At 61.2% G+C, this 27727-nt stretch overlaps 1 protein-coding gene across 1 annotated transcript in view; it reads left to right on the top strand.

The window, feature by feature from the left end:
* The first annotated feature begins 776 nt into the window (after positions 1-776).
* PPARGC1B (PPARG coactivator 1 beta) overlaps positions 777-27727 on the top strand; it is a 52199-nt gene continuing 25248 nt past the window's right edge. Inside the window, exon 1 of the mRNA XM_068409212.1 lies at positions 777-878. Within this exon, the coding sequence (XP_068265313.1) occupies positions 795-878 (84 nt within the window). The 5' untranslated portion in view covers positions 777-794. The remainder of the gene's footprint in view (positions 879-27727) is intronic.

Here is a 27727-nt window from a genome sequence, read left to right on the forward strand (position 1 = left end):
TTAGCGTATGCCTGAAAACCCCAGACAGAAAAAATGACGTGCGTGACATCGAGATGCTCGCAGCAACAGTGGGTTGAGCATTGAGATAAAAACGAGGGAAATCTGAAGGTATTTTGCTCCTTGTTACTCTTTTCTCCCAATCACCTGGCCCCACTCCGGTGCAGACCCATCGAGCCTGGAAGTGACCCTCAGCCCAACACGCTGCACTCAGGGTTTATATATCTCAACATGGGGTGATCTAGGGACTGTTCAGTGGTGCTTGGTGATACTGGGTGCCTCCACTTTTAAGGGCTGGTACTTCTCAGGTGTGCACAGCGGTGCTTAAAGCGGGTGCCCTGGGTGGGTGCACATCCTGTGAGAAGGTGCTCGTGTCCCATGCACCGAGCCTGGATGTGACCCTCAGCCTGACATGCTGCACTCAGGGTTTATGTATCTCAGCTCAGGGTGATCTAGGGACTGCCGAGTGGCACCTGGTGACACTGGCAGCACCCCAGGTGCCCCCAGTTTCAAGGGCGGGCACTTTCAAGGCATGCACAGCGGTGCTCACAGTGGGTGCGTGTCCCGCGGGGAGCTGCTCGTGCCCCACGCGTGTCTGCAGCCCCCCCGGGGCACTCTCCAACCGCGGGTGCCCCCCCGCCGCGCTCCCTCTCACCCCCCCAGCTCCGCCGCCCTCCCCGGCTCCGCAGCCGGCGGGCGGGGGCTGCGGGCGGCTCCGCCCCGCCGCCTCCCGGCTCCCGCCGCCGCCGCGCCTGCTGCATGCTCGGTGCCGCCTCAGCCCCAGCCGGAGGTGGAAGATGGCGGAGCCGGGGCCGGATTGCAGCTCTTTGCTCGATGAGGACCTGTCCTCCTTCGTCTTCAGTTACCTCGCTGACAGCCAGGTAGGGAGGGCGGCGGAGGGACTTCGCTGTCCGGTTCCCCAGCGCGGTGCAATTTGGGGTGGGGGGAAGCCGGCAGACAACCCCCCCGTTCTCGGGTCACCTGGGGGAAGAGGTGACCCGGTGCGGGGACCTGCTCTTCCCCCAGGTGCCCGGAGGATCTGCGTGGGTCCCGTTTGCTCCGCGGATGCACAGAGGGGCGACACGCGGAACCCTGCCGCCCCACGGCTCTTTCCGCGCCCCTCCCCGTAGCTTCGGGGCGGCCCCGGCGCGGTAGCAACCCCTCAGCCCCGCCGGTGCTTTCAGCACCACTCGCACGTGGACTCCCGCGGGCCCCCCTCTACCTTCTGCAGGGAATTTTTTGGCGAGGGGGGGAGAAGTGGATGGGTCAATCGGTTTTGGCATATACCCCCCCTTTTGCAACAGCCCCCCCCGAGATGCGGAGGTGGGGAGGGGGCCGCAGGGGGCTGCGCGGTGGGGGCTGATAAGAACCGGGCTGTGGGATGAGTCATGGCGAGCGTCAGTTACACGCATAGGGGCTGGGATCTTGGGGGATGGAGGTTTGGGGAAGGGGGGGGTGGGTGGTTGGCAGGGAAAGAGGTCTTGGTGCTGCAAGTCAGCGGCTCCAGAATCTGGATGGGTTCGCTTTTGGACGGAGCTGGGTATTAAAATCAGATTAAGGCTCCTTGGCAGCTCCCGCACGATCACGAGAGCGAGCCGTGCTGGCTATAGGGCTTGCATGCTTTTCCATTTTGGGGGGTGGCAGAGAGGCGCTATACAATAAGCCGGGCAGTAGTGAGAGCCGTGACTGATCTGGAGCACAACCGTGCGTTTTGCAGTCGGATTGATGAGGCTGGTGCAAGTGGGAAGAGTTTTCTGTAGTTATATATCATCCCTCCAGCCCTTCACTTTCATAACCAGAGATTACAAAATAGCTTTGATTGTGAAGCTAGCGCGTTCATCCCAACCCTTGCTCTCTCACCAGTTTAGCTCCGGGATCGCAAACAGCAGGAGCATGTGTGCGGGGAACGGGACAGGGACTAATCCTGCTGTTTGGGCTCAAAACAAATAAGGCCTCAAGCCTCGGTAAATCAGATTTGCCCCCGGTGCATGTGCCAGACAGAACCAGGCAGGTCTTGCCACCAGCTAGATTGATGGAGTGCCGGCGCCTCTCCTCGCATGCACCAGCTCCAGAGCGCTCCGGCTTGGCACGGGACCCGGGTGGCTTGCGGGGGGCAGAGCAGGGGGGAGGCAGCAGCTTCGATTGTTAACGAAGAGCTGGTGACAGGTTGATTACGGCAGGAGGGTCAGGAAGGGTGAGAAGTGGGCCGAGAAGATTTTTGTAAGCGGTTTGCATTTTCTGATTTGGACGGATTTATTATTGCCGAGGGAACCGTTGGCTGGAGGAGGCCGGTTGGGTGGGATGCCGTCCCTAGGAGGTATGGCAGAAAGGCTGCAGCTCCCACCAGCCCCGTTGCTCCCTGAGCAGGTGAAAGGTCCCAGCTCCACTTCCCTGCAATAACCTGCCTGTTCTCTGCATGCTTAACATGAAATGAAAAGCTCTTGTGATTGCAGCATGCATCTCAAGGCTTGTTTCGTTTTGCGTCTTTGGTCAGCATTTGACATGCCAATTTAGGAATCTTATTCCAAAAAGGGACTGCTATGTGGGGGGGGGGGGAGGGAAATCCTGGGAATTGTCATCCTTCTCTAGTGCAAAACCACCATGTTGTGAAAATCCCCTGCAAAATTTGGGACTGCGAAATGGCCTGTGATTTTTATGGCATCTCTTAAAATACGATTTGCTGTGCTTTAACTCTTTTTTTCTCCCTCTTCGTACGTGCACTATATTGGGGGGAGCAGTGTAGGTACACGCACAGAGCTAGGGCCAGTCTGACGTCTGCGGGGTGTATAATGTGAAGAGCAGCAAAGGGATCCTTGCAGCCCACCGCAGGTTCCCTCGGCAGCGGCGTGCAGCCTGCGTTTGCTCTCCCTTTTGATAATTGCATTTCCTCTCTGTCCCCACGTGCGCCGAGGGGTCCAAGACTGGGGTGAAAAGAAAAGAAAAGTGAAGAAAAAAAAAAAAGGCCCCCCTTCAGCTATGGTTTGCATACATTTGCTTAAGAAACGCCTGAAGTTGTAAGCGCGTGTTTTGCTTGTACCTTAACCTCTGATGAAACTGCGGGGACGGCTCCAGCCCTGGCTGCTGTCACATGCCTGCTTTATAACTCGGAGCAGGAGGCGGGCCGGGCTGCCCGCTGACGTCTCGCCCCATTACTACTGTATGAGCTTCTGCTTACAACTGGGTTACTGACTTCTCAATGAAGCCCGAAAGCTACTTCCGCAAAGTCCCCAGCGCTCCGGCACGAGATCAGATTATCCTGAGAGGCTGCAATGTCAGGAGGCCGTGAGATCATGGATGTTAGCCATTTCCTTCGTGGAAATCTTGAGGAACTCTGACTCCCCTCCTCTCTCCCCCATGCTCCTCCCCAGTCCTTGCTTTCGCAGCAGGTTTGGAGAAAGGCGCAGTTGGGTGCGTGCAGGTGCCAGGTGATCGGTTCCTCTGCGGGGGTGGGATCCTCAGGAGCGCTCTGGGGGAGATGCACGGTGAAGGTTTGATGTGGATATTTGCATCAGTCTCTTAATTCTGTGGGCTTGTGCTGAGGATGCGTGCTAACCTCTATTTACATATCGAGGACAGCGATGATTCACGTGGTACCTGCATTGCTACAGACAGAAAATCGGGGTTTTTTACTTCATACGTGCCTTTCTCCTGCCAACTCTTTTTCGCTTTTTAACAGCAAAAAAAGTGATTTTTGTTATGCTGCGACTCAAAACGTGTCATTTCTGGGCCTGCTTAATCCATTTTGTGCAACTCTCTGTCACTCAGAGGTACGAAGCTGGTTGTAGCTGGTTCGTCTGCTGGCACCGGGCGCTGTAAAGTGCCAGGCAGGCAGCTCTGCCAAGAGCCCCGTGGAACAGCCGGTGACTCTCAGCATCCCTGTGAGATGCAGGAGCAGTTTGACTCTTACGGCTTCGATTTGTTTAAAAACCCCAAAGTGCAGCATGGGGAGGAAAAAAAAAAGGCTGCTTCTGGGAGAGATGCTTAAAGATCACATGAACTGAAATACAATATTCCCTCTTTAACTTCTCAGCCTTCTGCTAACAGCTTAATCCATTGATGAGGCAGGAGGCACAGGGAAGCCCTCGCTGGAAAAGCAATCCATTGAGTGGATTATTGCTGCTAGTAATGAAGTGGGGACGCATCCCTAATTTCTGATAGTCCTCGCAGAGCAGACCTATGTTCTGCTTTTTCTGTGGCTTTTCTCTCAAAGATTTTTTTTGGGGCGGGGGGTGTCTGAATGACTGAGCCAGCCCAAGGGCCTGTGCAAAGTGTATCTCCAGCCTGGCTGCGCTGCTGCAGCTTGGGTCGAAGGGCTGCTGCATTGCTGGGGCCGGAGACCCGCCTTGCTCTCCTGGGAAAGCACTGCAAGGTGGCTGTTACCGACGGTGTGGTACGTTTGCAAAGCGGGGGGTGGTTGCTGGGGATGCCGGCTGCCGCCTGCGCCGCAGCGATGGCTGCGGGAGATGGAGAGCACGGCGTGCTGCTGAGCCTGCCGCTCGGGGCCCGGAGAGAGCAGCTGCTGGGACCAGCGGTGGGGAAGGGAGGGCTGGCCTGAAATCTGGCCCCTTGGAGAGCCTCCCCGCACACCCGCCTGCTCTCACCCCTGCTTTTGACTGGATCCCCTGGTGCTCCCCATGCTGGCAGGGCCCCAGGGCTGCCCCACGCCGTGGGCTTTCCTCCCTCCTGCCTGCGCATCCCTGGCCCGGTCTCATGCCCTAATGGAAAGGCACCTCTCCAACAGGTGAATAATTAAGGTCTCAACCTAGTGCCTCCAGCAAAGGGAGCTTTGTGAGGGAGACGGATCTCTCTCTTACATTAACCTTTCCAATGTCAAAAGCCTCTTTGTAGTAAGAAATCCCACTTGCTCCAGCAGTTCAGTGCTGTCGCTTGTCCAATGAGAAATGCCCGGGGGATGCCCTTCCTGCCTCAAACCCTTTCCTTGCTTTGCGGAATGGGTCCCATGGTCCCTGGTGCGCGGCTGGGGACAGGGACGCCGGGGCACGCTGGCTCCTGGCAGGCGGTTTGCTGTGCTGCCAGCCACGGCCGCCTGCTACTCCCAAGGTGCAGGAGCCCACCAGGCTCTGAAATCCCCTTTGGTGGGGCTGGAGGCCGGCTTGTGGCAGAGCGTGGGAGCCCCAGGTCTGCACTGCCAGCAGGCAGAGTGCTGGCAAGGGCACGCTTCCCCCTGGCCGGCATGTGCCCACACCCATGGGAGCTCGGGAACATCACCCATTTGGCTGGGACAGAGACATTGTGCAGGGACAGTCTGTGCCTTTGCTGCCTGGTGCCTGCAGGGCAAACACCACTGAAGCCACCGCTGCTTCTGACTGCCCATGGCCTTGGGGAGATGGTGTCACCGGGGTGAGGGGCCCCTTCCCCGCCGGGCACTCTGAGCTCGAGCGCCCCATGGGGCTCTCCAGCACGGAGGAGCCCTGGCTCTGCCGGGGAGGGGAAGGGCTGTCCCCAGCGATAAAGCTCCTCCAGGACCACGCGTGTTGTGCTCACTCGCCGCCACCGAGGAACTGGGGACACAAGGTGCTGGAGCCATGAGGTGCTGGAGCCACGAGGTGCTGGCAGGGCCTGTCGTCAAACGCATTTGCTGGAGGAATTGGTGGCCGAGCCCCGCTCCATGGCAACCCCGTGCGGGCTTATATTTCTCGTGACTGCTTGGCAGCCTGGAGTGATTTAGCAGAGGGGGAAATTTATATGCGCCGGAGCCGTCGATTGCCAGCGCGGCCGTGCCAGGCTGACCACCACGGTCCTGGCCATGCGGCACTCCTCCTCCCTGGGGGGCACGGGCTGGGGCAGCCCCTTGCCCGCTCCCCAAGAGTGGGCAGCCGGCTCCCCTGCCTGCGTGCCGTGCCGGGAACGGCAGGTTCCCACCGCCTGCCTGGTGAGCTACCCTCTCGCGAGCGCCTGGAAGAGGATGTTTTAAGCTGCCTCTGCTTGTACTAATGAGCCAGAGAGTAAAGGTTGAAGTTAATGGGGCTGGTGGTCAGGTGAGGTAGTGACCCGCTTCCAGGGGCAGCCGTGCTGTAGGCACCAGGTGATGGTCCAGCCAATGTGTTTCCCGTCCCTTATCGCTCAGCTGTTCTGCTTTTCAGCACTTTTCCTGAGCTCTGGCTCACAAATTATTATTTATTTATTTATTGCTTTTTATAATGGAAGCTTCCAAGAAACGCCGAAGGACTTTGCACAGATCTGGCTGCGCTCAGGGTCTTGTCAGCCTTGTCCTTACCCTGCTCCATCTCACTGCACCTCCCCAGGCAGAAGCAACAGCCAGGGCTGAGCTGCTGCAGATTGCTACATTAAACCGATTCGCTTCAGAATTAAGACGGGGAAAAATAAAAGCTGGAAATCTCCTTTGGCCCGCTAAGAGCTGGAAACTCCCTGGGCAGGGGTTCCCCATGTGGCAAGTCTGGTCTTTGCTGGTGGGGGTGTGTGGAGACTGTGGCAGCCCTGGGGGGTCTTTGGGGTGGCCCCATCCAGTAGCCAGACTAACCTTTGATCACAGCTGGCTCCAGGGCAGCACTGTGGGGCTTAGGGAAAATACTTCGCTTATCTTGCATCCCTGCTGTCGCCAGGCAAAGCCGGCAGGCACTGGGTGCCGGGTGCCTCCCCAGTGCCCCCCGTACCAGGAGCTTTGTTGGGGGACCACGGTGAGGGTCCTGCTGAAGTATTACAGGAGCTTTTTATATCTGCCTGTGCGTACCCACCCTTCCCACAGCACCCTGCCCACCCAGGCAGCGAACAGGCAGGCGTTTGCCCTTGCAGCTGGGCGCAGGAGGCCTCTGGGCCTGGCGCGGGGGAGCCTGTGTGATGGGGGCTGAAGCGGGAGAGATCCCGGTGCTCCGGGAGGGCTGATGTGCTGATGTGACACTTCTCTGCTCCCCTGGGATGGAGCAGTACATGCTTTAAATGGATGTTTTTGTGCTGAGGTGGCGGAGGATAAAACGAGTGCCTCGAGCTCTTGCAGCGACTACGGTTGCAGGGCAGCGTATCTTTACTGAGATGCATTTTCTGAATTCTTGCTCCGCGCCCTGCGGTCGCTGCCTGCAGCGTAGGGAGCATGTCGGCCCAAAGGGCCCCTTCTGCCGAGCCAGCGCCGCTGGGCAGGCTCCTCCGTTCCTGTTTCAGTTTGCAGCAAGTTCATCGCTGCTGTTGCTTCTGCTTCCCCGGCCTTTGTCTGGGGAGGCTGCAGGACCCCGTTTGACCCTGGCACAGGGGCAGCAGGCGAGGGGTGTGGGAGGTGTCATCCATTCCCCCCACCAAAAGCTGCCTTCCCCACCTAGTCCCCAAGGAACCCTCATTTCCTAATTTTCGTGCGCATCAAGAGCAAGGAAATCCTGTGGCGGGGGGAGATGGAAGGGAGAGGGCCAAGCGTCCTGGCGCAGGCAGGGGGCTGAGCTGGGGCTGTGCGGCAGCCGGAGCAGTGTGCTGGGCCGGCCGGCTGTGCCTGCGGACGGAAGGAAGCCCAGCTGCCTCTCGTCATGGTTCTTCTGCTCCCTCCTGCCCGGATGAGGGAGGACTGCAGGTTTTGCGGTCTGCAAGTGACAGCTGGGGACTGGGTTGTCCTGCCACGAGGGGACCCGCAGTCGGAGCAGCCCCAGCTGTCCCTTGGTGCACAGAGCTGGGGTGCAGGGGAGCTGCTGCCGGGAGCAGGCAGCATGGTCCCTGTCCCCCAGCCTCAGCAGCCTTCTTGCTGAGCCCTTTCTTGCTTCATTTTAGCCAAAGTGCTTATGTAGGAGCGAGTTACGTTGTTTTTTTAATGAAGAAAGTGCAAGCGTAGCTATGGGGTGTTTCAGGAAACATCCCAGCAGGACACTGCCACGACCCTTTGCATGTGCAGGAGACTCATGGGCCGAGCTCCAGCCGGGCTGGGTTAGAGCAAAGAGCAGCGCTGATTGCAGCTGGGTGATGGCTGTGCAAGCACTTGGATAACAGCAAGGGGCTGGAGGTGTAAAACATGGCGCTCGCGCGGCTCCCCTTGTGGGCCAAAGCAGGGGCAGGCCCTGGCGTCGCTTTCCCCTGCAGAGCATCCCCAGCCCCTCGGCGAGCATCGCTGGGCACAGGGCTGGGGCGGCCGCGGTCCCGTGGCTCCTTGCACATTGCCCAGGCAGAGCGTGCGCTCCCGGGGCAGGCGCAGGGGCAGAGCCACTGCCCGTGTGCCGGAGGACAGGGGCCCTGCCCGCTGGCGGAGGGCAGGGCAGGGCACGGGGCTGCGGGCGGTCTGTGCCAGGTGAGCTGCGCAGGGGTTGCTCACCGGACACCCAGCACGGCGGGGCTGAACTTTGTTCCAGCTCAAGTCCCTCACTCCTGGTTTCCTGGGACTTGCACAGCCTCGGTGCAAATGTTTGCCACTTCCATGGCCCTTGGCTTCAGCTAATTACACTTTACATTCCTGCTGGCTCCCTTTAAACCACCCTTAGCTGCTTTCCTTTCCCCCTCCGCTCTGGGGCCTGCAGCCCTGCCTGTGCGAGGTGTGTGCAGCTCAGAGCTGCCTTCCAGCATCTTAATGACGGGAGGATTTTTAAACCTTCCCTTGAACAGCATAAAACCCAGAGCTCTGCATAGCTGGAGCTGGAGATTTCAGCCAACCAGCATCATTTCTCCTTGTGAGCAAGCTTGCACAGATAGTCACGACCAAACTGTGCTAATAATGAAAAGAAAATTGCAAATGTTTTTCTTAAAAAGGAAGTTTCTGTCTCTGTGTGGGCCCCACCAGGAGACTGGCACATGTCAGTTTTGGGTGCTAAAACCCATTTCCCAGGTAACAGAACTCAAGCCTATGAGAACTGTGTGGTTTTCTCAGACTGAAAGGTTGGATGGTATTTGAGCTGCTTTTTTTATTTCTTGTGGCCATGTCCTTTTAGGAAGGAATAAGTATGTCTATTTATATATAGTTTGAAAGTGAAAGCACGTGGTACATGTCCCCAGAAAGCCCTGTGGTGCATGTTGTCACCCAGCTCTGCTGGGGACGCTGCTTTGCTGATGACCAGCAACCAGCCCTCCCCAGCAGCTGAGCTGGGGAGCAGGGGCAGCCCCTGCCCTGAAGCCCCGGGGCTCGGGGGGAGCAGCGGTAGGTGTGCGGGACACGCTTGTGCACGCGCAACTCCTCTCCTCGTGGGACCCGAGGCTTCAGGATGTGGAAGTGGATGCAGGAGGAAGGAAGTCGGCAGCTGAGCAGGGAGGGATGTCGCGGGGGACTGTTAGGACAGGCATGGATGGGGAGGGCTGGAGCTGCTCGGATTATTTACTTGTGTTGACTCCTTCTGCATGTGCTTTCGGTCGTGCTGCCTGGCCTGCCTGCGGCCATGGCTTCTCCGTTCCTCTGTTAGTGCATCTGGGACGCGGTGTGTCGGCAGCCTCGGGCCCTGCCTCCCTGCGGTGACCGGGGTCTGCCCGTGAGAGTCCCTTGCCCAGGCTCTCTCTTCTCTGCTTGCACCGCTTGCCTGCTGCCTGTCTGCCTGGAGGAGCTGGAAACCCATCCGCACATCCAGCTGAGTCAAAAATAAATGAAAGACTGTCCCTGTCGCTGCTGCTCGCTTATGGCAGTGCAAGGACCTGGAAACACAGCTTTCAAGTTTCTCTCTGTGTTTATGTAACCCAAACTAGCTCTTTTTTGGAAAGAGCCACTCTGTCTCATTTCGATACCTAAATATAGCAGCCGCTCTGGAGGGAGGATTAGCCTGCGAGTGTCCCGGACGGTATGGGACCTTTGTGGATGGGTGTTAGGGGGAGTTTAAACCTCGTTCAGTCAGGCCCAGGGGGGTCATTCCCCTGCCTTTAGCAGGGTGGGCTTGCAGCCGTCCCAGGGCAGCAGGGAGCTCACGGCAGTGACCGCGCTGTGCAGGCTGGCAGGGAAGCAGGAACCTGCGGAGATGTGGACTGCAGGGTTTTTTCTAAATGTCTCGATGCCTTTTGAGGCCAGAGCCCATCTATGCCCAAACATGCTGTTTGCAAACGTGCCATCGCCTCCCCTTGGAGGAAGGAGCCGTGCTCCAAAGCACTGAAGCAGAGCTGAGCTATGGGGCGAAACCTCCGCGTCCTGCCCTGCGAAAGGGCCCCATGGGGCTGCGGCACCTTGGGGTGATCATTCAGGGCTGCTGGAGCAGGGTCACTGCTGCGACCGTGGGCTTGGGCAGAAAGGCAAGGAAGGGCGAAAGTCCTTCTGCCCTCGGGCGTATGGGGCACCACGGGCATCCAAGTCCTTTGAGCTCTTTTAGTGGAAGATGCGGGACTGACCCTTTGACACGCTGAGCTGAGGGATGCCCCAGAGGTGCCATTTCCCCTTGCCAGGCGCATACGCTCCTCACCCGCATGGGCACTGGGGCCCATATGCTTGGCTGAGACACAGGCGGTGGCAGGATCTGGGCACTGTGCACATCCCACGGACCCGCTTCTGCTTCTTCATACACGCAAGACCTGTCGTTGCCAGCACAAGAGATGGGTTTGCCTGAGTGGTCTGACCACGCTGTGGTGGGGCTGTCTCATACCCTGTGGGATCAGCAAGACTTGATGGCTCGGAGGTGTCCAGCGTGGCCCTTGCTTTTGTCTCTTGACATCTCCGACTGCCCTGCGATGAGGGTGCCATGGGTCCCTTCCAGGGAAGCAGGGAGCAGCCATCTGTGTCGATGCATGCCGGTGTCCCAGGGACTTGGGGCATGGGACACACGCTGCTTGAGTCTCTGTAGCTGGCTGTTTATAAGGGCACGGAAGGGGCACCCTTGTGTGTCCCTCTGCTCCTCCCCACTTTGCAGTGCCAACAGCCAGATCCTGGCTCCCTGGCCCAGTGCTGCTGCAGGGGCCCCCTGATCTCTCTTGTGGTTCAGGCCCTGATGGACATGCACAGGAGCTGCCTTCTGTTTTCTGTGGGAAACCAGAGGGTCCCTCTGCTATTTGAGCCTTCATCTCTGTGCTTTCGTTACTGCCTCTGGACCCGGCGGCTGGGTCTCCCTGCACTTCTCCACATCTCCCTGATGCCCATCCCTGCCCCTCACCGTGCCCTCTGCGCAGCTCGGAGCTGTGCAGCCTCGTGCCAGTGCTCAGTGTGCAGGGTCCTCTGCCCCCCCTGCCATCCCACCGGGGCAGGAGCCACCTGGCTAAACCATGGGACCCCCAGGGAGGTGTCAGTGAACACACGCACGCTGGCTTCACACGGTGCCCTTGTACAACCTTGCAAACCCCGGTGCGATGCTCCCTTGGCTCCCATCACACGGGCAGGGACTGTGGCAGCCCCACCAGTCCCTGCCTGGGTCTGAAGGAAGGACCCTGCCGCTTTGGCGGTGCCCTGCTCAGGTCGGGGTTATTTGGCTCTAGGAAGGTGGAGGTGAAATAGAGAAGGTAAAGGCTGCGCGTTGAAGTGGGAGGAGGCAGCGCGGTGGAGATGTGGCCGGATGGCTCACAGCGTCCCCAGGACGCCCGAGCTGCCCCAGCAGATGGCTGCACCCCTCCACCCTGCTCTAAGGAATACAAATGTGCGGCAGATACGGTTACCCAGCCCCGAGAGCGGTGTTAGCTTTCATCTAGATCGATATCCCTGCCTGCCTGTGTCTGAGGGAGCGCTCAGCTGGCAACCCAAGCCCGGCCAGGAGGAGACACCCGCCAAGGCTCTGCTGCCCGCTCCAGACACTGCCCGTCCGTCTGCCTCGGCGTGGAGGCAGAGCCAGCGCCGACCGCAGCGCCGTTGCCGTGCTGTCGGACTCCCTCATGCGTAAAATGTAATAAATAGAGCCATAAGCCTTTTACGAAGTCTATTTCCACTCTTGGATACAGGATTTAATGCATGGCTGCTTAGAGAGGCTGAGGATTTCAGGGGTCAGCAAGGCTAATTGCACTGCTGGAATAAAAGGGGCGTGCGGCAGGATTCTGCGTGTGGGTGGGAAGGGGTGCTGGGGGTCCCAGCCGCCCGCCACACTGGCCCAGCCCTGCCTGCTCCCCGCCAGCAGCCTGGGAAAGCAGCGGCCACGCGCGGTGGCTTGGCGAGGGATGTGGTCCCTGGGGAGGGCTCCTTGGCTGGGCATTGGTGGCTTTGGGGGCTGGGGGGACCGTGCCAGCTGGGGAGTCATATGCTGCAGGTGTTTGGTTCCCCACTGCTCTGTGGTGTCCTGGGGCATCTGACCGAGCACGTCTGGCTGGAGCGCTTGATCTTAGATTACCTGGAAGCCAGGGAGAGCCTTGATGGGGGCCTAGGGCTGGTGAGGATCAGGGCTGTCCTGGTGCAGGCTGGTACTGCGGGACTTGGCTGGCCCTGGTGCCAGCTTGGCCCCAGCCTGTGGCATCTCCTTGAGCTGCAGAGGGGAGCTGGGTGCTGCCCTGCCCGGCTGCCCGCTGTGCCGGCTGGCCCCGGCACCACCAGCTGGGGTGTGGAGGGATGTTGTGCTCGGGGGTGGTGCTGCCGGGGAGACAGCCCCACCAGGAGTGGAAATGCAGCGCCGGGGCGAGAGCCAGGGGTACAAACCCGGCCAGGGGCTCTGGTGCTGGGTGTGCGCCTGGCCAACACGGGGCTGGGGGTCGGGACTGGGACTGCGCTTTCCTGGAGGCGTCGGGGAGGGACCCATGGGATGGGCAGGCTCCGCTTCATGGGGACAACTGGCAGCCAGCACACGCCCTGTCAGGCGAGGGGAACCCAGATGCCTGGAGGCTCCCGGGGCTTCGCCCTGTGCCAGGCAGCCACGCAGGGCTGTGTCGCCGGCCGCGGCAGACGGAGGACGCCAGCTCCGCTCGGTTACTTTCGTGGCTGATCCCGTCATCTCCATCTCGCGCCAAGTGCTGAAGTCGTCATGGAAACGGGCCCGGCGGCAGCCTCGGCAGCAGCTCCCGCGCGGGATCCTCGCCGTGCGCGGGGTCCTCGCTCTGCGCGCCCGGCCAGCGCTGCTCTGCCGCAGCGGTGGCGGGTGCCCGGCTCAGTCGGCCACTTGCTCCTGGTCCTTATTCCTTGAGGGCATCGGGCTGCTGCTGGACTCCAGTGATGAGCACGTACGGTCGCTTCCCTGATGTTGTAGCAGGGCCCAATCCGTTAGCGTTCCCCAGTCCCACAGAGCGCCCTGCAGAAAGCATAAAAAAAAGCCCTATAGTGTTGCTATTAATAGTACCTGCTCACAGCATTGTCTTCAGCAGCACCGTTCCCACCTTCATTCATAATAGCCATCACACGGGCCTGATTCTTCTCCCTGTTGCCCAAGTGGCTTTAAGGTCACCCCGACCTCCCGGGGTGCCCCACTCACCCCGCGCTTCCACCGCTCACCAGCATTTCGTTTGGCTGTGGAAAGAGACAGTCTGCGGACCTTTCCCTGCAGTGGGAAATGGAGAGGGATTTTTTTTCCAGGGTTAATTTTGCTCTGGTGACAGTACCTCTGAACTCTGCTTGCCTCTGCCTCTCCTCCCACGCCGCTCCTGTCCAGCGGGGCTGTCTCATGCCAAAGGCTTTATCCCTGGAGCATCCCCGCTGGAAGTCCGTGCTGGGGCTGGGATTTTGCTTGATCAGTGGAGGAGGCAGTGCCTGAGCTTGACTATTGGGGATGGAGTATTTTCCACTTGTATTTCAGTGGGTGTTTTCATAGGTTTCAAGCTATGGTCCTCCCTTCCCAGCATCTTCTGTCTTCAGAGCGCACACAGGCTCCTGGGAGGGTGCAGGGCTCTGGAAGGGCTTTGAGGATTCACGGGTTCAGCCCACTGCTTTGAAGCAGCATCTCCTACCCCTGCCAGGGAAAGGCCAATTTCTTCAGTTCTTGAACTCGGCAGTCACAGAGTTCCTCGTGTTCCTGGGCTAATCCGTTCCTGCCTTTAACGAGCTGCCTCATTAAAGTGTTTTTCCCTAATAACCAGCCCTCCGGGCTGGGTGAGAGGCTGGTGATGTTCAATTGCAGATGACTGGAGACCCGCAGGCTGCAAAGGGCTTTTCCAGCTGCTTGCCGGGGGGCAGGATGAACACCAGCCCTCTCGTGCCATGCTGGCGAGGCTGCGAAGGGGGCCGCAGCCCGAAGTACCCCAACCCATGCTTCTGGGCTCCAGCACCAGATTTGCTGGATCCACAAACCATGACGGTGCAGCTAATGGGGGCAGGTTGCGCTGGGGAAGGCATCTGCACTTGGGGTGCAGCAAACTGGGTATGCTGGGACTAAACTGCCCTGCTGCACAGTGTTCCTGCACAACGTCCTTACCCAGTGATGTGCCGTGCTGGGGCTACTTGACGTCACCCTACGAGCCGAACCCGTGTGCGCACGCTGCCAAGCAGGCACGCCTCTGCGCCTCGGGCCCAGGAGGGGTCTGCCCAGCCTTGATGAGGGGTTTTGAGCTTGTTGCCTTGGTGCTTGGGAGCTGGGGCGGCTGGTTTCAATAAAGGGAAGTGGAAATCTCCCTCCTGGGAGCCTGCTCTGCGTGGAGGAGGACACACAGGGTTTGCAGCCGTGGCCTCCTGGGAGCGTCCACGTGGTGGATGTTGGTCCCACCTCGTCTCCCCGCCTCCATGGTGGCTGCCCTGGCTGAGCAGGGCACAGGGCTGGGAGTCCTTGAGGCGATGGCTACGAAGGAGCACATTCAGCAGTGCCTCTGGTGACGTGGCAGCATCTCACGGCTGCCACAGCCCGGGCTGGGCCAGCCCCCATCTCCAGGCCATGGTTTTTAGGGTGGCAATGATGCAAGGCAGGAAGGTGCCTGGTACCAGCGCTGCTGGGGCTGCTCCGTTTATATATAGCTGACCCACTTGCTGAGCGGGGGCTGCCGGCCCCTCCTGGTGCCGCGCTTGGGGTGCGTGCGTGCACCGGGGCTGCACCTGCCTTGTCTGGAGCACGGGGCTGCAGTGCCTGGGCTGCAGCTGCCTCCAGCCTGCTCTGCGGAGGGGCTGCAGGAGCGCTCTGCTCGCAGGCTGCGGGCTCTGGAGCCTGCCTGCTCCCCGGCACCCCTCCCAGCCTCGCTCCCCGCTGGCACCCCGGCTCTCCAGGGAAGAAGGAGCAGCCGTTGCCCAGCAGAGACGGGAGCGGGCAGGAACTGCTGCTGGAGGGACCAGCCCGAGGCTCTTCCGGCTGTGCCCGGGCTGAGGCAGGATCCCAGCCCAGGGCAGTGCTCAAGCCCCCATCCCGAGAGGCAGCCCCACATCCTGGGGGGTTCCTGCCTCCCGGCCGTCCCCTCCCCTCCCCTCCGGCCAGGCCGGGGCGTTGGGTGCTCAGTGGGCTGGGGTTCGGGTGCTGGAGCAGCCACGTCACTGCTAGCCTCAGGTCTGTGCGAGCAGGCGTGTGCGGGACATGCGTGTGTGTGCAGCGATGCGGCAGGACCTGCAGCACACGGGGACGGGGTGGCAGAGGCGTGGGTACCTCATCCCTGTGCCCTGGTCACTGGGGAGCTGTGCTGCTACCCGGAGCTCGCATTGTCCCAAAAGCACAGCCTGGTGTGGCATGATGGCCTCCCAGGCTTGAGCTCCTGTGGGGGACAGGGTGCACAGATGGGGCTGAGCAGAGTAGGTGGCAAGAGGAGAGAGGGCTGTAAGAGGTGAGGTGCAGCCCTGTTGTGGGGTCATGTTCCCTTGGGCCAGAGGGCTCAGGAAATAAGGGAGCAATAACCCACCAAAATTCATGCCCCGGACCACTCCGAGCACCAATCTTGCGTCCCCTCTCGTGCTTGGTACTGGTGGGGCTGTCCTGATCTGCAGGTACCCCAGCCCCAGCTCACCCCTCCAGCTGCCCGCTGCTGCTTGCGGTGGGTACTGCCGGTGTACGAGGGGCTTGGGGGAACGCTTGGAAGGCACTGGGCTGCCAAAGCAGTGCCTCTCGGTGCCAAGCAGCTGGGAGCCATCCGCTTCCCTGGAGTGGGAAGGAGATAAAAAGAAAATCTCTTTCGAAGCGCATCTGGTGGGACACCCTGCCATGTGATAGCTGCGGCACACAGGTCACCCCGGGCGAGGGAAGGAGGAGGCGCCCGTGCCCCAACGTCTGCACCCACATGGGCCTCAGTCGGTTTTTCAGTGAGGAGACAGGGTGCGTGGCTGCCTGCCTGTGCCATGGCCCTCCTGGTCACAGGCAGGCATAGGGTGAAGTGGGAAGGACCAGCCCCTTCTGGGTGGGCTTGTACTGCTGCCCAATGGAAGGGGGGTCTGCCCCTGTGGGAGAGGGTCAGCCTAGTGGGCTGTGGTTTGGTAGGAGAGGAGCTGGGAGCCCACCAAGGCAGCAATTGTCCAAGCTGCCCCAGGTGGCTGCACAGAGCCATCTCCCCTCCTGCCCTATCAGTTTTTTGCCCACCCCAAGCCCAGCCTTCGGGACAGAGCATCGCGGGGGTGCCGGCAGGTGTAGGGACAGGGTCCGGTGCAGAATCACCCATCACACAAGGCTGCAGGTGACAGCCTGCCTGAGCTCTCACCTGCAGCGAGCTGCTCCATGGCAGGACACTGGACCTGGCACAGGGAGGCGGGTGCCATAAGAGCCAGGGACACGGCAATGGGTGGCATGGGAGCATGGCAGGGTGGCCCTGGCCAGACCGCAGGACTCAACCCTGTTACCCCTGCAGCTGCCTCCCCGGGATCAGGGCGTCTGGCTAGGATGCTTTCCCGAAAAGAGCCACTGTCCGTGCGTAGTTGCCCCTGACAGATTAGAGGGGACGTGGTGTTCCCATCCGATGGCCTCTTGAGGTCCCTTTGGCTGGGTGTTTCCAGAGCTGTTGTGGTTGGCACACCTGGAGAAAGGCAAGTCCCCAAGGTAGGTCAAAGCAAAACGCTTGCTGCGGAAAGGGAAATTAATTATAGGCGCTTTGCTGCACGCCAAGCAACTGCAAAGGCTGATGTTCCTCCTGTTGGCTGATAAACTAATTGTAATGACAAAACCTCAACAAAAGCAATGCTCTTAAACGCTTTCGTAATTAATAATTCTCAATAATTACTTGACGTCAATGACCAATAAACATTTCAGGGAAGGGAAGTTGCTGTTAAGTGCCCGATACCTTTGCTCCGTCAGTCACTGCGCGTGGTTCCTGCAGCGCTGATGAATCCCACAGAGCAGCGCAGGGAAGGCCAAGCCCGATGTTTTTAAAGGAAAACATTAAGCAGGAAAAACGTGATAATTCACGTGCATGTCCACAGGGAAAAGAGAAAGGAAGCTGAGCAACCGCTCACCCCTGCTGCTCCCTGCCGAGCAGCTAGCACGGGATGGCAGTGCTGACGGGCAGGCACCCAGAGGGGTGGCACCCATGGGTGCCCCTGTCCTGCCCCTCCGGTGCTGCTGAGCCCCTGGTGGGGTGCGTGAGGAGGAGGGCACCTTTCCAGGGAGTCCATGTTCAAGGGGTCTCCAAGGCCCTGCTGAGCGTCCTGCACCCGTGGAGGGTCACCTCCCTCCCACAGGCATCTGCCGCATGCCTCTTCCTCCTCCTCCTCCTTCCCACGGCCTGTCTGAGGGCAGCATCTCCCGGCTCGGTGCTGCGAGGCCTGGAAGCATCACCAGCTACACTTTGTTGGGTGGGAGTCGGGGGGACCCTGGTCCATCTGCTGTTAAGCAGGGACTCGGGAAACCTGCCATTCGTCCTCACCGCGGTGCTTCTGGCTGCAGCGCAGTGCCGGTAGGGTTAATATCCTCCTCCTCCTTCTCCTCTCCGCTTCACAGCCATCTTAAAACTGCTGGAGCTGGAGCTGTGCAGTCCCTGTTCCCATTCCTTTTACAGTATGGGCCAGCTGGCCATCCCGGGAGCCCAGCGGCTCCTCCATCCGTCCGACTCCTTTCCTTCTTTGGACGTCCCCTGCGCTTGCTGCCCGGGCACTGCCTCCCTCCCACGGGACCCGTGCCCCTGCCGAGGGGTGAGGGGCTGCCCAGGGCCGGGGGGAGGCAGGCACAGGGTACGATTTTTGCAGAGGTTTCTCCAGGACAGCGCTGGGTGTCTGCCAAGACGGATGCCAGCCGGCTCCCGGGCACGGTTAGCACTTAGCGAGCCCTTTATACCTGCAAATCCCTTGGCGGGCATTAGCAAAATCCCTCTGCGGGGAAGGGTGGGAGAGGGTCAGTGCCGTGAGCCAGAGGAGGGTGAGGAGGGTGGCAAAGTCAGGGGACGTGAGCTGTTCGGGATGAAGGAGCCTATTGCAGAGCATCCCATCAGGGCTGGGGACAGGGCTCCTTCCAGCAGGACAGCAGCAAGCCTCACCCAACACATGTCACCATCCAAAATAAGCTGCAGTCCTGGGGGGGTCAAAAGCAGTGATGCCACGGGAGGCCCCTGCCAGCGCAGAGAGCTGCGGGCAGGGAGGGCAGAGCTGTGGGCAGGCAGGCTCTGCTCCCCTCTGAGCTCTTCTCCCATCTGCCACCCCTCACATCTGGACTCGGGGGTCCCGGGGGTGTTTGCTGGCGGCTGTGGGAGAGTTGCTGGAGCAGGCGCTGCTGTTGTCCATCCGTCAGGACAACAGCAGCGCATGCTCCTGGCTCTGTATCCCCAGCACTCTGTGGCCTGTTACCCAAATACCAGCTACTGCCCAAGGGTTTATGCCCCTCTGAGCCTGGGGAAAGCAGGAGAAAGGCCTCTGGGGCTGAGGGGGGAGGCAGAAGCAGGGCATCCATGTGTCCCCTTTCTGCTGCTTCAGCAGATGTCAGCACAGGGAGGAGGAGGTCATCCAGAGAGCGTGTTTGGGTTTTTTGGGGGATTTCTGTGAGGCTTTGTGCATAGCGTGGTCCCTGAGCAGGGAATGAGGGGAGAAGGGGGAGCAGCCCCCAAAGGCACAGGGTGGTCTCTGGTGTGCTCCTGCCTCGTGAACCCAGACATTCCCCCAAAAGAAGGGCTGTTGCCATCTGTAAGGTCTGGCTGAGAAATGTAGCATGGGACTGGCCAGCTCACCCCGAGCATGGGGGTGCAGTGAGGGTTGGGATGCAGTGAGGCTTGGACTGCTTCAGGCTTCCCCATGCTCTGAAAACCTGAAGGTTGCTTGGAAGATGGTGAGATTTGGGGGGAAATGATCAAAACATGTCCCCTGTGGAGACTGAATGTGAATTTCCAGACTGGGAGCATCCCGTTGTATCCAGAGTTGGGCTGAGGGATGTTTGTGGGCACAGGGATCCTGTGGGCTTGCAGAGCCCCAGCTCCCTCTCCGCCGTGCTGCTGCAGGTCCCCGTGGGCCACTGGCAGCAAGAGTCTCGCTGCAGCCCCCATGGCAGCAGGGACACTCCACGGGGTCTGAGGACCCGTCAGTTGGAGGGTGGCTTTTTCAGTCACCTCTGCCCCTGCCCGGGGGATGCTCGGGGTGCCTGCATCGTACCCTCCCCGTGCCAGCGATGGGCAGGAGTGCAGCAGGAGTGCCATGCAAGCCCTGCAGCTTCCCGGTCCCCCCGTGAGCAGTGGCACAGGCACAGCGGGCGCCATGGCTGCCTTTGCTGCTCCCACCACATGATCCGATGCACCCAGAGGAGCATACACTGCCGGCCCCGCTGCTGGCAGGACGAGGCAGCCCCCGGCAGAGCCCTGCCACTCTGCGAGACCCTTGGGCGGTCCCAATACCGGGTGTGTGGGGTGCAGGGCTGCGGGTGCCATGGGCCCTGGGTCCAGCCGCCCTCAGCAGGGATGATTAATGGCTTAACCCCGTCCCTCCCGCTTGGCCAGTGGGGTGGCTGTTGGGGAAAGGCCGGGTCGGATGGGGAGCTGTTTCCTTTGGCGCCGTGGTCACGGGGCAGGAGCCGTGGCCGAGGCCGGCGGTGCTGGCAGTGGGGTGCCCTGGCCACCCGGGGAGCAGGTGTCCCGGCGTGAACTGTCCGGGAGCGCAGGAGGCAGGAGGCAGGATGCCTGGAGTTCCCGTCCTGCTTGGCCCCGTCTCAATGGGACTCGGCGCCAAGAGCCGGGGGGTGGCTGCTGCGAGCAGCCAGCAGTGCCTTGGCCCAGCCTGGCTTCCCGGCCGCGCAGGGGTAGGGGCTGACTTGCAGTGTGTCCCCTTTTTTCACCCATTTTTCTCCAGTGATGGAGGCAGCAAGCACGCAGCCTGGGACTTGATGGCACCCACGGGAGCATCGCTCCCTGCCCCTCCTGCCTCTTGCACAGGGCCCCTGCTCCCATGTCCCCACCAGAGAGCAGTGGGAAAGGTCCCGGGAGCTTGCTCTGCCCGGGCAAGAGGCTTGCGGGCAGCTCACACCAGCCCTGCATCTCCTGGGACGGCTCTGATGGGGCCTTGGGCTGGGGTCAGTGCTGGGGCTTTAGCGGGAGCACCTTTGGGGTCCCACCCAGTCCCAGCCCCTGGAGTGCTCCCGCGGGAGCTCGGGCACAGGGGCCGTGCAGGTTGGCCTGGGGTTAGGGAGGCCGTGCAGGGCAGCTGCCGGGGGAGCGGTGCTGTGGCACGGCAGCTCGCGGCTGCGTGTGAGCGTGGGCGGCAGCCAGCAGCGTTTTACGGTATCCCGGGCTTCACCCCTCTTGCTCCTGCCCCGCCTCGGCCCCGTGGCAGCTGCCTTCGCACCGTGCCCCAGAGCTGAGCCTGGCAGGATTTTGTGCTCTCCCGGGTGTGCAGGATGCAGTCTCCATCCTCCCCTGCCTGCCCTGCCCTGAGCATCCTGCCCAGCACCACATTCCCATCGGTGAACAGCATCTCTCAGGAAAACCTTGGCAACGTGCCACAGAGGCTGCAGGTCCCCAGCAAATTTTGGGGCATGTCTCCTTCCCTCCGGTATGTGCAAAGGAGGGACAAATCCTGGTGTGCCCTGAGTGTTTGGCAGAAACAATCCCTTACCCGTAGTCCCAGGAAGACAGTAAGTGCAGCCAGGTAGAGCGCTGGCATCCGTGGCTGGTTTGGGGGAGGAAGCACGGCCACGTTTCATCAGCAGGGAAGCCACAGGAAAGCCCTGTGTCCTTCGCCGGGAGGCCTGGGTACCGCCGCTGCTCTCGCCAGGAGTGGGGGACACCCCTTCCCACCCAGGCAGGACCTGCCCATGCCAGCGCATCTCTAAACCCCTCCAGGATGCGGAGTGGGAAATTTGGACCCACCACCCCATTTCACCAGCAAACCAGCCCCATTTCTCAGGAGACACTCGGGCAGAAGGCTCATGGTTTGTTTTATGCTTTGCACCCTGTTGAAGCCAATGTGAGCGTGCGCACTGGGTGTGTGCAGGCAGTCCCCAGCCGCAGGCGAGGGGGAGCATCAGTGCAGCCCCCCGGCTCCTCTTGCACCGCATCCAGTGCCAGCAGGGTGATAAATGAGGAGTCTGTATTTAGAGGCAGCGGCTGGAGAAGCGTCACAGTGTTGCCAGCGGGTTTTACTATTCAGCGCAGGCAGGTTTCCCCACTCCTCCAGCTTGATGCCACCTTTGTGGAAAAGCTCATCAAGGACATCCAGCTGGAAAAATACCCCAAACAGAAAAACTGACACCTGTGACAAGGTCTTGGCACCCGCCGAGGGATGGGTAGAGCGGAGCATCCCAGGGAGCCTTGGAAGGAGCTGGCTTGGGGCCGGTTTAGTTTGGCAAAGGTCTTATTTTGTTGCATGGAAGTTTGTAGTAAAGAAATGTGCTGCAGGGATGGAGCCGTGTCTTGTGCCACCCCATCCCGGTGTCAACTCCCTCTCCCAGCACTTCTGCGGGTGCAGCCGGGCCGGCGTCTCCCTCTCCGTGCGCTGGGCTGGCTGATCCCTCTCCCTTTGCCAACGAGCTGTACAAAGGCTGTCTCTGCAGCCCTTCTCTCTCTCCGCATTCCCCCCCGAGCTCCCTGGGTCGCACACCGTCCGTGGCCGGAGCCCCGCAGCCCTGGTGCAGGCGGGCGGCTGGCTTCATCCTGCTGCACCCTGCGGTTCAGCGCGGCGTCAGCTATCGCCCCGCCGGGCTGCTGATCCGTACGGTGCCGGGGATGGCTAGAGAACATCTCCCTGCCAGAGCCAGGGCTGCCGGGCCTCCGCTGACTCAGTCGGCAGCATGTGAAGTTCCCTGCAATCCGTGTTGAAACCTGAGGAGAGGCTGAAGTGTTGTGCAAAGGACGAAGGGCCCTGTGCAGAGCCTGCAGGTTTCCTGCTGTCCCAGAGCGTGAGGTTGGTACCGGCTTGGGAAGGATGAGATTTGCATGAAGATGCCTGGTGCTCGGATCTGGGTTTTTTTCCCCTGTTTTGCAACATGTCGGAGGCTGTTTGGAGCAGATGTTCTCCACATTCTGGCTCCTCTCCCCTTCTAGCCAGGGGGGAGTTTCTCCAGGGAAAGCCAAACACTGACCATTGCCATGAGACGTGAGTGTGGCCGAGCCAGCCGGTGACAGATGTGGTGACCAGCTCTGCCAGAGGCCTCCTTTGTGGCTCATGGCACCCTTACTCTTTTTTCCTGCACCCTTCCAAATTTTGATCGCAGCAGGTCACAGGGAGCAGTTCGCTTGGGTTCCTGCATCCCACCAAGGATGCAGACAGGGTGAGAAATGCCAACATGGGCACAGTGCTGGGTAAAACTCATCAGCAATGGGGCAAACAGCTCCTTCCCCTCCTCTGCTGCACCCTGGGGCTTGCACGGCCCCAGCTCCCTGCTGCTGGCCGAGCACCATGGGTGTCGTGTGGGTGCGAGCTGCGCGTGGACAACCTTTCCTCTGACTGCCCATGGTGCACGCTGTGCATCGGCAGTGCTGGGACACTTGAGGACACCTCAAGGACTGTGAAACCCGCTGACGGGGCTGGCTCACAGCTGTGCTGGGGGATAGCAGCGCATCGTGCTGGGGGACTGCGAGCCCCCACGCCTGTCCCCACCTCCGGGGCACCCCAGGGAGGGAGAGCCCCTTGTTCGCAGCAGGCACGGCGTGTTCGGCGTGGGGATGGGGGCACCCGCGGGAGCCTGGGCAGCTGCTGGCAGGGGAGTGGCAGCCGTTTCAGGAGGAGGAGGAGGAGGAAGGCACCTGACTGCCAGGCAGCAGTCCAACTAGTTGAAAGAGCTCCCGTTGCGGTTTGCACAACCAAGCATGGCTCGGCCGGGTCTGGGGATGCGCGGCTCCACCCGGTCGCCCACGGTTGGAAACCGCACTGGCAGAGCAGCACTGGGTGGAGAGCGCGAGGGGTCTGCTGGCTGCGGCACTGTGCCCGCCATGCCCACCGTGCCCGTGCTCCTGCGGCTCGGAGGCGCGGGGGGGCTCGTTCACCTCCGGCAGTGGCAGGAGGGGTCGAACGCAGCTTTACCCGCGGGCTTAGCCTGTGTGGCCCGGGCAGGTTCCCCCACCAGTGCTGTGCCAGACCCATCGTGCTCCCCTCCAAGGTGACATTGGAAGCTCTGCCCAAGGAAACCTGGCCGCGCTCCCACATGGCAGCCCCCGACACGGGGAGTGGAGGCAGCCGAGAGAGATGGATAGCCTCTGTGGAGCAGTGAGATGGACAGGATAAAAGTGGGGTGCAGAGGCGGCGGCGGTGGGGCCGGTAACTGGAGCTGCTCACATGACTGGGGAGCCACTGCCAGGCGCTGGGACCATTCAAAGTGCATGAAGGTGGCACACCCAGCAGGCGCCTTAACCCCTGTGAGCCCTGTATGGAGATTCGGGCTGTCTGGGACGCGGCACTGCCAGGGCAGAGGTGGCTCCCACGCACCAGAGGGGACCCTCGGCTCTGGTGCTCCCGACCCGGAGGCGGATGCTGGGTCAGACCAGTTTCTGGGCACCAGGCTGTCGGATCCAGATTTCAGGTCTGGATTTCAGGCCAGCCTGCCCTGGGGTCTCTGGCTTTATGTTGATCTGTGGATTAGCTAGGGTCAAAAATAGGCGGGGGACAAGGCTTGGGAGTAGGCAAGCTCAGGGCAGGGGTATGAGGGGGCTGGACCAGGACATAGAGCAGGTAAAAGGGTCTGATTTAAGCATGGGAAGTCATGTTTGTTGACTTCAGCCCCACTGGTTTGGCAGGGGGAGAGGGGTCCCAGCCCCCAGTCACAGCAGGGAGCAGCCGGACCCCACCTGGGCGTGCAGCTCCCGCGCCCCGCCGGAGCCCCTCGGGCTGGGTTTCGGGGAGAGGAAAGGTGTGGGCTCTCGCAGGGGGGAATTTGGAATAGCGCGAAGCTTTGTTATGTGGGTGAGCGCCCGGGTCTGCATGTGCTCCTGAAGGAGCGTTTGCCCTCGGAGGGATTTTTCTATCTGGAGATCTTGGAGCAGTTTCTTTCCGGGGTGAGTCAGTTGTTTGCGGGGCAGGGGGAGAGAGGGGAGTGCCCGGTCCCGACGCTGGGGAAAGCTTGGAGAAGCAGCTGGGTTGGCAGCGCCGGCTCCAGGCTGCGGCTCCCAGAAATGCTCCCTGCAGACCCAAAGCGCAGGGACAGAGCCCCAGCCCTGGGTCCCCGGGGGCAGGTGGCCTCGCTGGGACACCCGCCACTTCCCGGGACACCAGCAGCGCTCTGGTTCAGACCCAGGCACGGCAAAGCCTCGTGCCCGTTGGTGTGGTGGAAATCCCCAGGCCAAACAGGTTGTGCTAGTGAAAGCGCGGCGGGCGCTGGCAGCCCCAGAGGTGCTGCTCAGGAATCACACCTCCGCCAGCTGCCTTGTGAGCTGTGTACACAGCCCGTGCTCACGGGACCTGCTGGGACCTGCTCTCATGTCACCTCCCCGTGCCTCAGTTTCCCCACTGTAATAATTGCAATAGTATCAATACCATTGATCAGTTAATACCGGTGATTTCCTAGCACTGATGATGCCCACCTGGAAAATACCCAGCTGTTCAGCATCCCACCACGGTTTTAGGTGGTTTGGGTCACTGATGGGGCGATGCAGCCGTGCCAGCTCCCTGCAGTTTTGGGGTGCTGGGGCTGGCACAGCCCTCCTGGGGCAAGCCTGGAGGCGGCAGTGCCCGTGCCATGCCAGGCCCCCAGTGCCCAGGCTCCCCCGCTCCCCCATCACCGGCTTTCCTGGGGAGCAGGGGAGAGTCGTGCCGGAGTGGAGCCAAGCGGTGACCACACCGGGTCACACATCTCCTCCAGCCAGGACATCTCCAGGCACCGTGCAGAAAATGGGCAATAATTTAATCAGGGAGACTGCAGTACTTGACTGATGGGCCCAGTCGGAGCGGGGAGAGGAGGGAGCCCCTGATTCAGGAGAAGGGGTGGGGGGGAAACCGCTCCTTGCTCTTGCAGGGGACCCACTGATGGGGAGCGGTGAGGTGCAGGCAGCATGGCCACACCATGGGGTGCCAGGGCCTTGTGCAGGGCAGCGGGCAGGAGCTGGCGTGGGCAGCACTGCCCATTCCCCCGCAGCCGGGGTGTGCAGCGAGGGGTGGCCAGCAGTGCAGGGAGGGCTGGCAGGGCTGGTGCTTCCAGCCCCGCCAGGATATGGGCCCAGGCACGCATGGACAGGCCTGGAGGGAGGGTATGGACAGATCTGAGCAGTTTTACCCTTTCCACAGCGGTTTTCATCCTTCGAGGCCTCGCACCTCTAGCTGAAAACTTAATTTTTGACGTGGGAGCTGGGCACAGCGGGCAGCACCAAACAGTGCAGGGCACCACGCTGTCTTCCATGGTGAGCATCAGTGAGGCCCGGAAAGGCGCCTGTGGCTGGGGGAGGTGAAGAGCATCCTGCAGATGATGGGCACAGACCTGTCAGAGGGATCACACCGGGCTGCCGTGCCCGGCAGTCAGCAGGTTCTCTCCACCCGCTCGTCAGATGTGTATGTAAGGGGGGGCAGGATTCAGGCCGGCTTTAACCTCAGCTCCTGTTCCATGGCCGTGGATCTGCGGAGTGCCAGGATGCGCCGGGAATTACAGCCCCCGGCCGAGCAGCCAGGCTGTGTGCCCAGCCGCTGCCTCCCGCCAGCCACCCAGAAAGCCCCGTGTTTGGTGTCCCGAGCCAGGGGAGGAGGATATTTCAGTAATGACAGTTCATCCCGAGCTGGCCTCCGCTCCCCTGTCATTTCACAGCCTCGAGGCAGCAACCCCAGAGCTGGTGGCACCGAGGGGCAAGTGGCTCTGGAGCGACTGAGGGCCTGCCCTGCCAGCACGCTCGCTGCCTGCTGCCTGCCCGTGGGCCACGAAAGCCTCCTGGCTTCCCCACGTTGCCTGTGCCAGCCCCAGGGAGTCGTTCAGGGATTCCCAGGACCACAGTCTGTGGCTGTGGCTCCTGGCAAGGCCAAGGGGAGCTTTTCCAAGTGCTACACTGTGGCAGATCGCGATGCTGTGGCTGCGGGTAGGGAGCACAGCTGAGGCTGGGCAGCCTGGGCAGCTCTGGAGCTGGAGTGGGACCCCAACGGGGCATGAGGCGGCTCTGCTTTCCTCCCTGTGCTACTGCAGGTTCAACCTCCCTCCTAGTGTGGGGAGCTGGAGGGACAGTTGCTTGGTGCCTCCTGGCAGGGATTTGCTCTTGCAGCCAGCTGAGAGGGGTGAGGAGCTGTCAGTGCCAGGGCGAATGGTGCCCACGGAGCGGAGCTGGTGTTAGCTGGGAAGGGCTGCATCAGGGGAGGATGTTTGCAATCTCCTCCAGACAGAAAGGGCCTCGTGGAGCCCCGTCAGCCCGCGAGCTGGTGACCAAACCTCCAAAGAGGACGGTGGCTGGAGCAGGGCAGGGGCAGGGCTGCTCCTCCTCCGGCCCCTGCAGCCACCCCGACCCCGGGGGAGCCTCCTTGCTGGCGTCCCCCTGCCCACAGCCGTCACGTGGCTGCTGGCTGGCAGGACATCAGAAGAGGAAGGTCTGAAAATAATCACCCCCTCATGTTTTCCTTTCGAAAGGAGGGAGTTGCCATCGTGGGGAATTTTTGTGACCAGCAGAGCTGGCTAACAGTCACCTCCTCGGTGAGTCAGGCGCTTGCCCCCTCCCATGGCACAGCCTGGACCCTTGTGCCGCCAGCCTGGCTGGAGCTCGGGGCACCCCTGCTCCTGGGGCTCCCCAGACCGTCTCGTGGGGCCACAGCGTTTCCTGCCACCTCCAGCTATGGCTCTGCGAGTGGAAGCAGTCCCGAGAGTTTCGGGGTCTCATTGCCCCCGCTGGCCTCAGCCACGGCCCCCGCTGCCCCCTGTCCCGCTGGGCATCCTCTGCGGAGCCTCTCGAGGTTGCAGGGCTCGTGTCGCCTCTTGCTCCGTCCCGGCCCCGCGCAGGCTGTGCTGCCTCGCTGGAGAAACGCTGCGGCGAGGAGATGCTGGGCACAACGCCTGCCTGCTCCTGCCTGTGCCTCTGCAGCCACCCCCAAAGCAGGGGATGGCAGGGCAGGGCTCGACACCTCCCCACCCGAGGGGACCTTTCCGTTCCTGCTGTGCTCTTGTACCAGCTTGGCACATGCCAATTGCTGTTTTGGTCCTGCCTTTGCTTTTGGGGCAGATCACAAGGCATTTCCCTCGGGGGTTCAGGATCAGGCGTGTGCCCTGCTGGGCTGCTGCCATTGAGCAGTGCCAGCCCCGCTGCCTGCAGCAGCACCCTTTGGTGACCGGGGCAAGGCTGGCTGCACCCGCCGGCACGTGCATGTTCAGGGGTGCTGCTCTCTGCAGTGCCAGGGTCAGCGGGTGGTGGGTAGTGTTTGCTGGGCTGGCTGCTGGCAGGGTTGGCACAGGGTGCTGCTGTTTGGCTCAAGGGGTGCAGGATAAAGCTGTCACACGTCTCTTGCAATGGGAGACACTGTTATCAGCATGCTCTGTGTGCCCGAGCATGCTGGCACTGCCCGGACAGCCCTTTGCCTGGCAGACCGTATCCCGGGGACATGGCATCAGCAGCAGCCAGCTCGGCACGGCACGGCACGGCACGGCACAGCACAGCAGCAGCCACAGTCGGCAAGTGCTGTTTCCATCAGCTGATGTTGAGAGAGGAGCATCCCTCTTTGGGAAGGGTCACTCTGGAGGGTTATGGCAGTGGGGAGGTGCTTTGGGCTCTGTGTGGGGCGGCTGGG

This window comes from Nyctibius grandis, chromosome 10, assembly GCF_013368605.1.
Source record: "Nyctibius grandis isolate bNycGra1 chromosome 10, bNycGra1.pri, whole genome shotgun sequence".
NCBI classification, from domain to species: domain Eukaryota; kingdom Metazoa; phylum Chordata; class Aves; order Nyctibiiformes; family Nyctibiidae; genus Nyctibius; species Nyctibius grandis.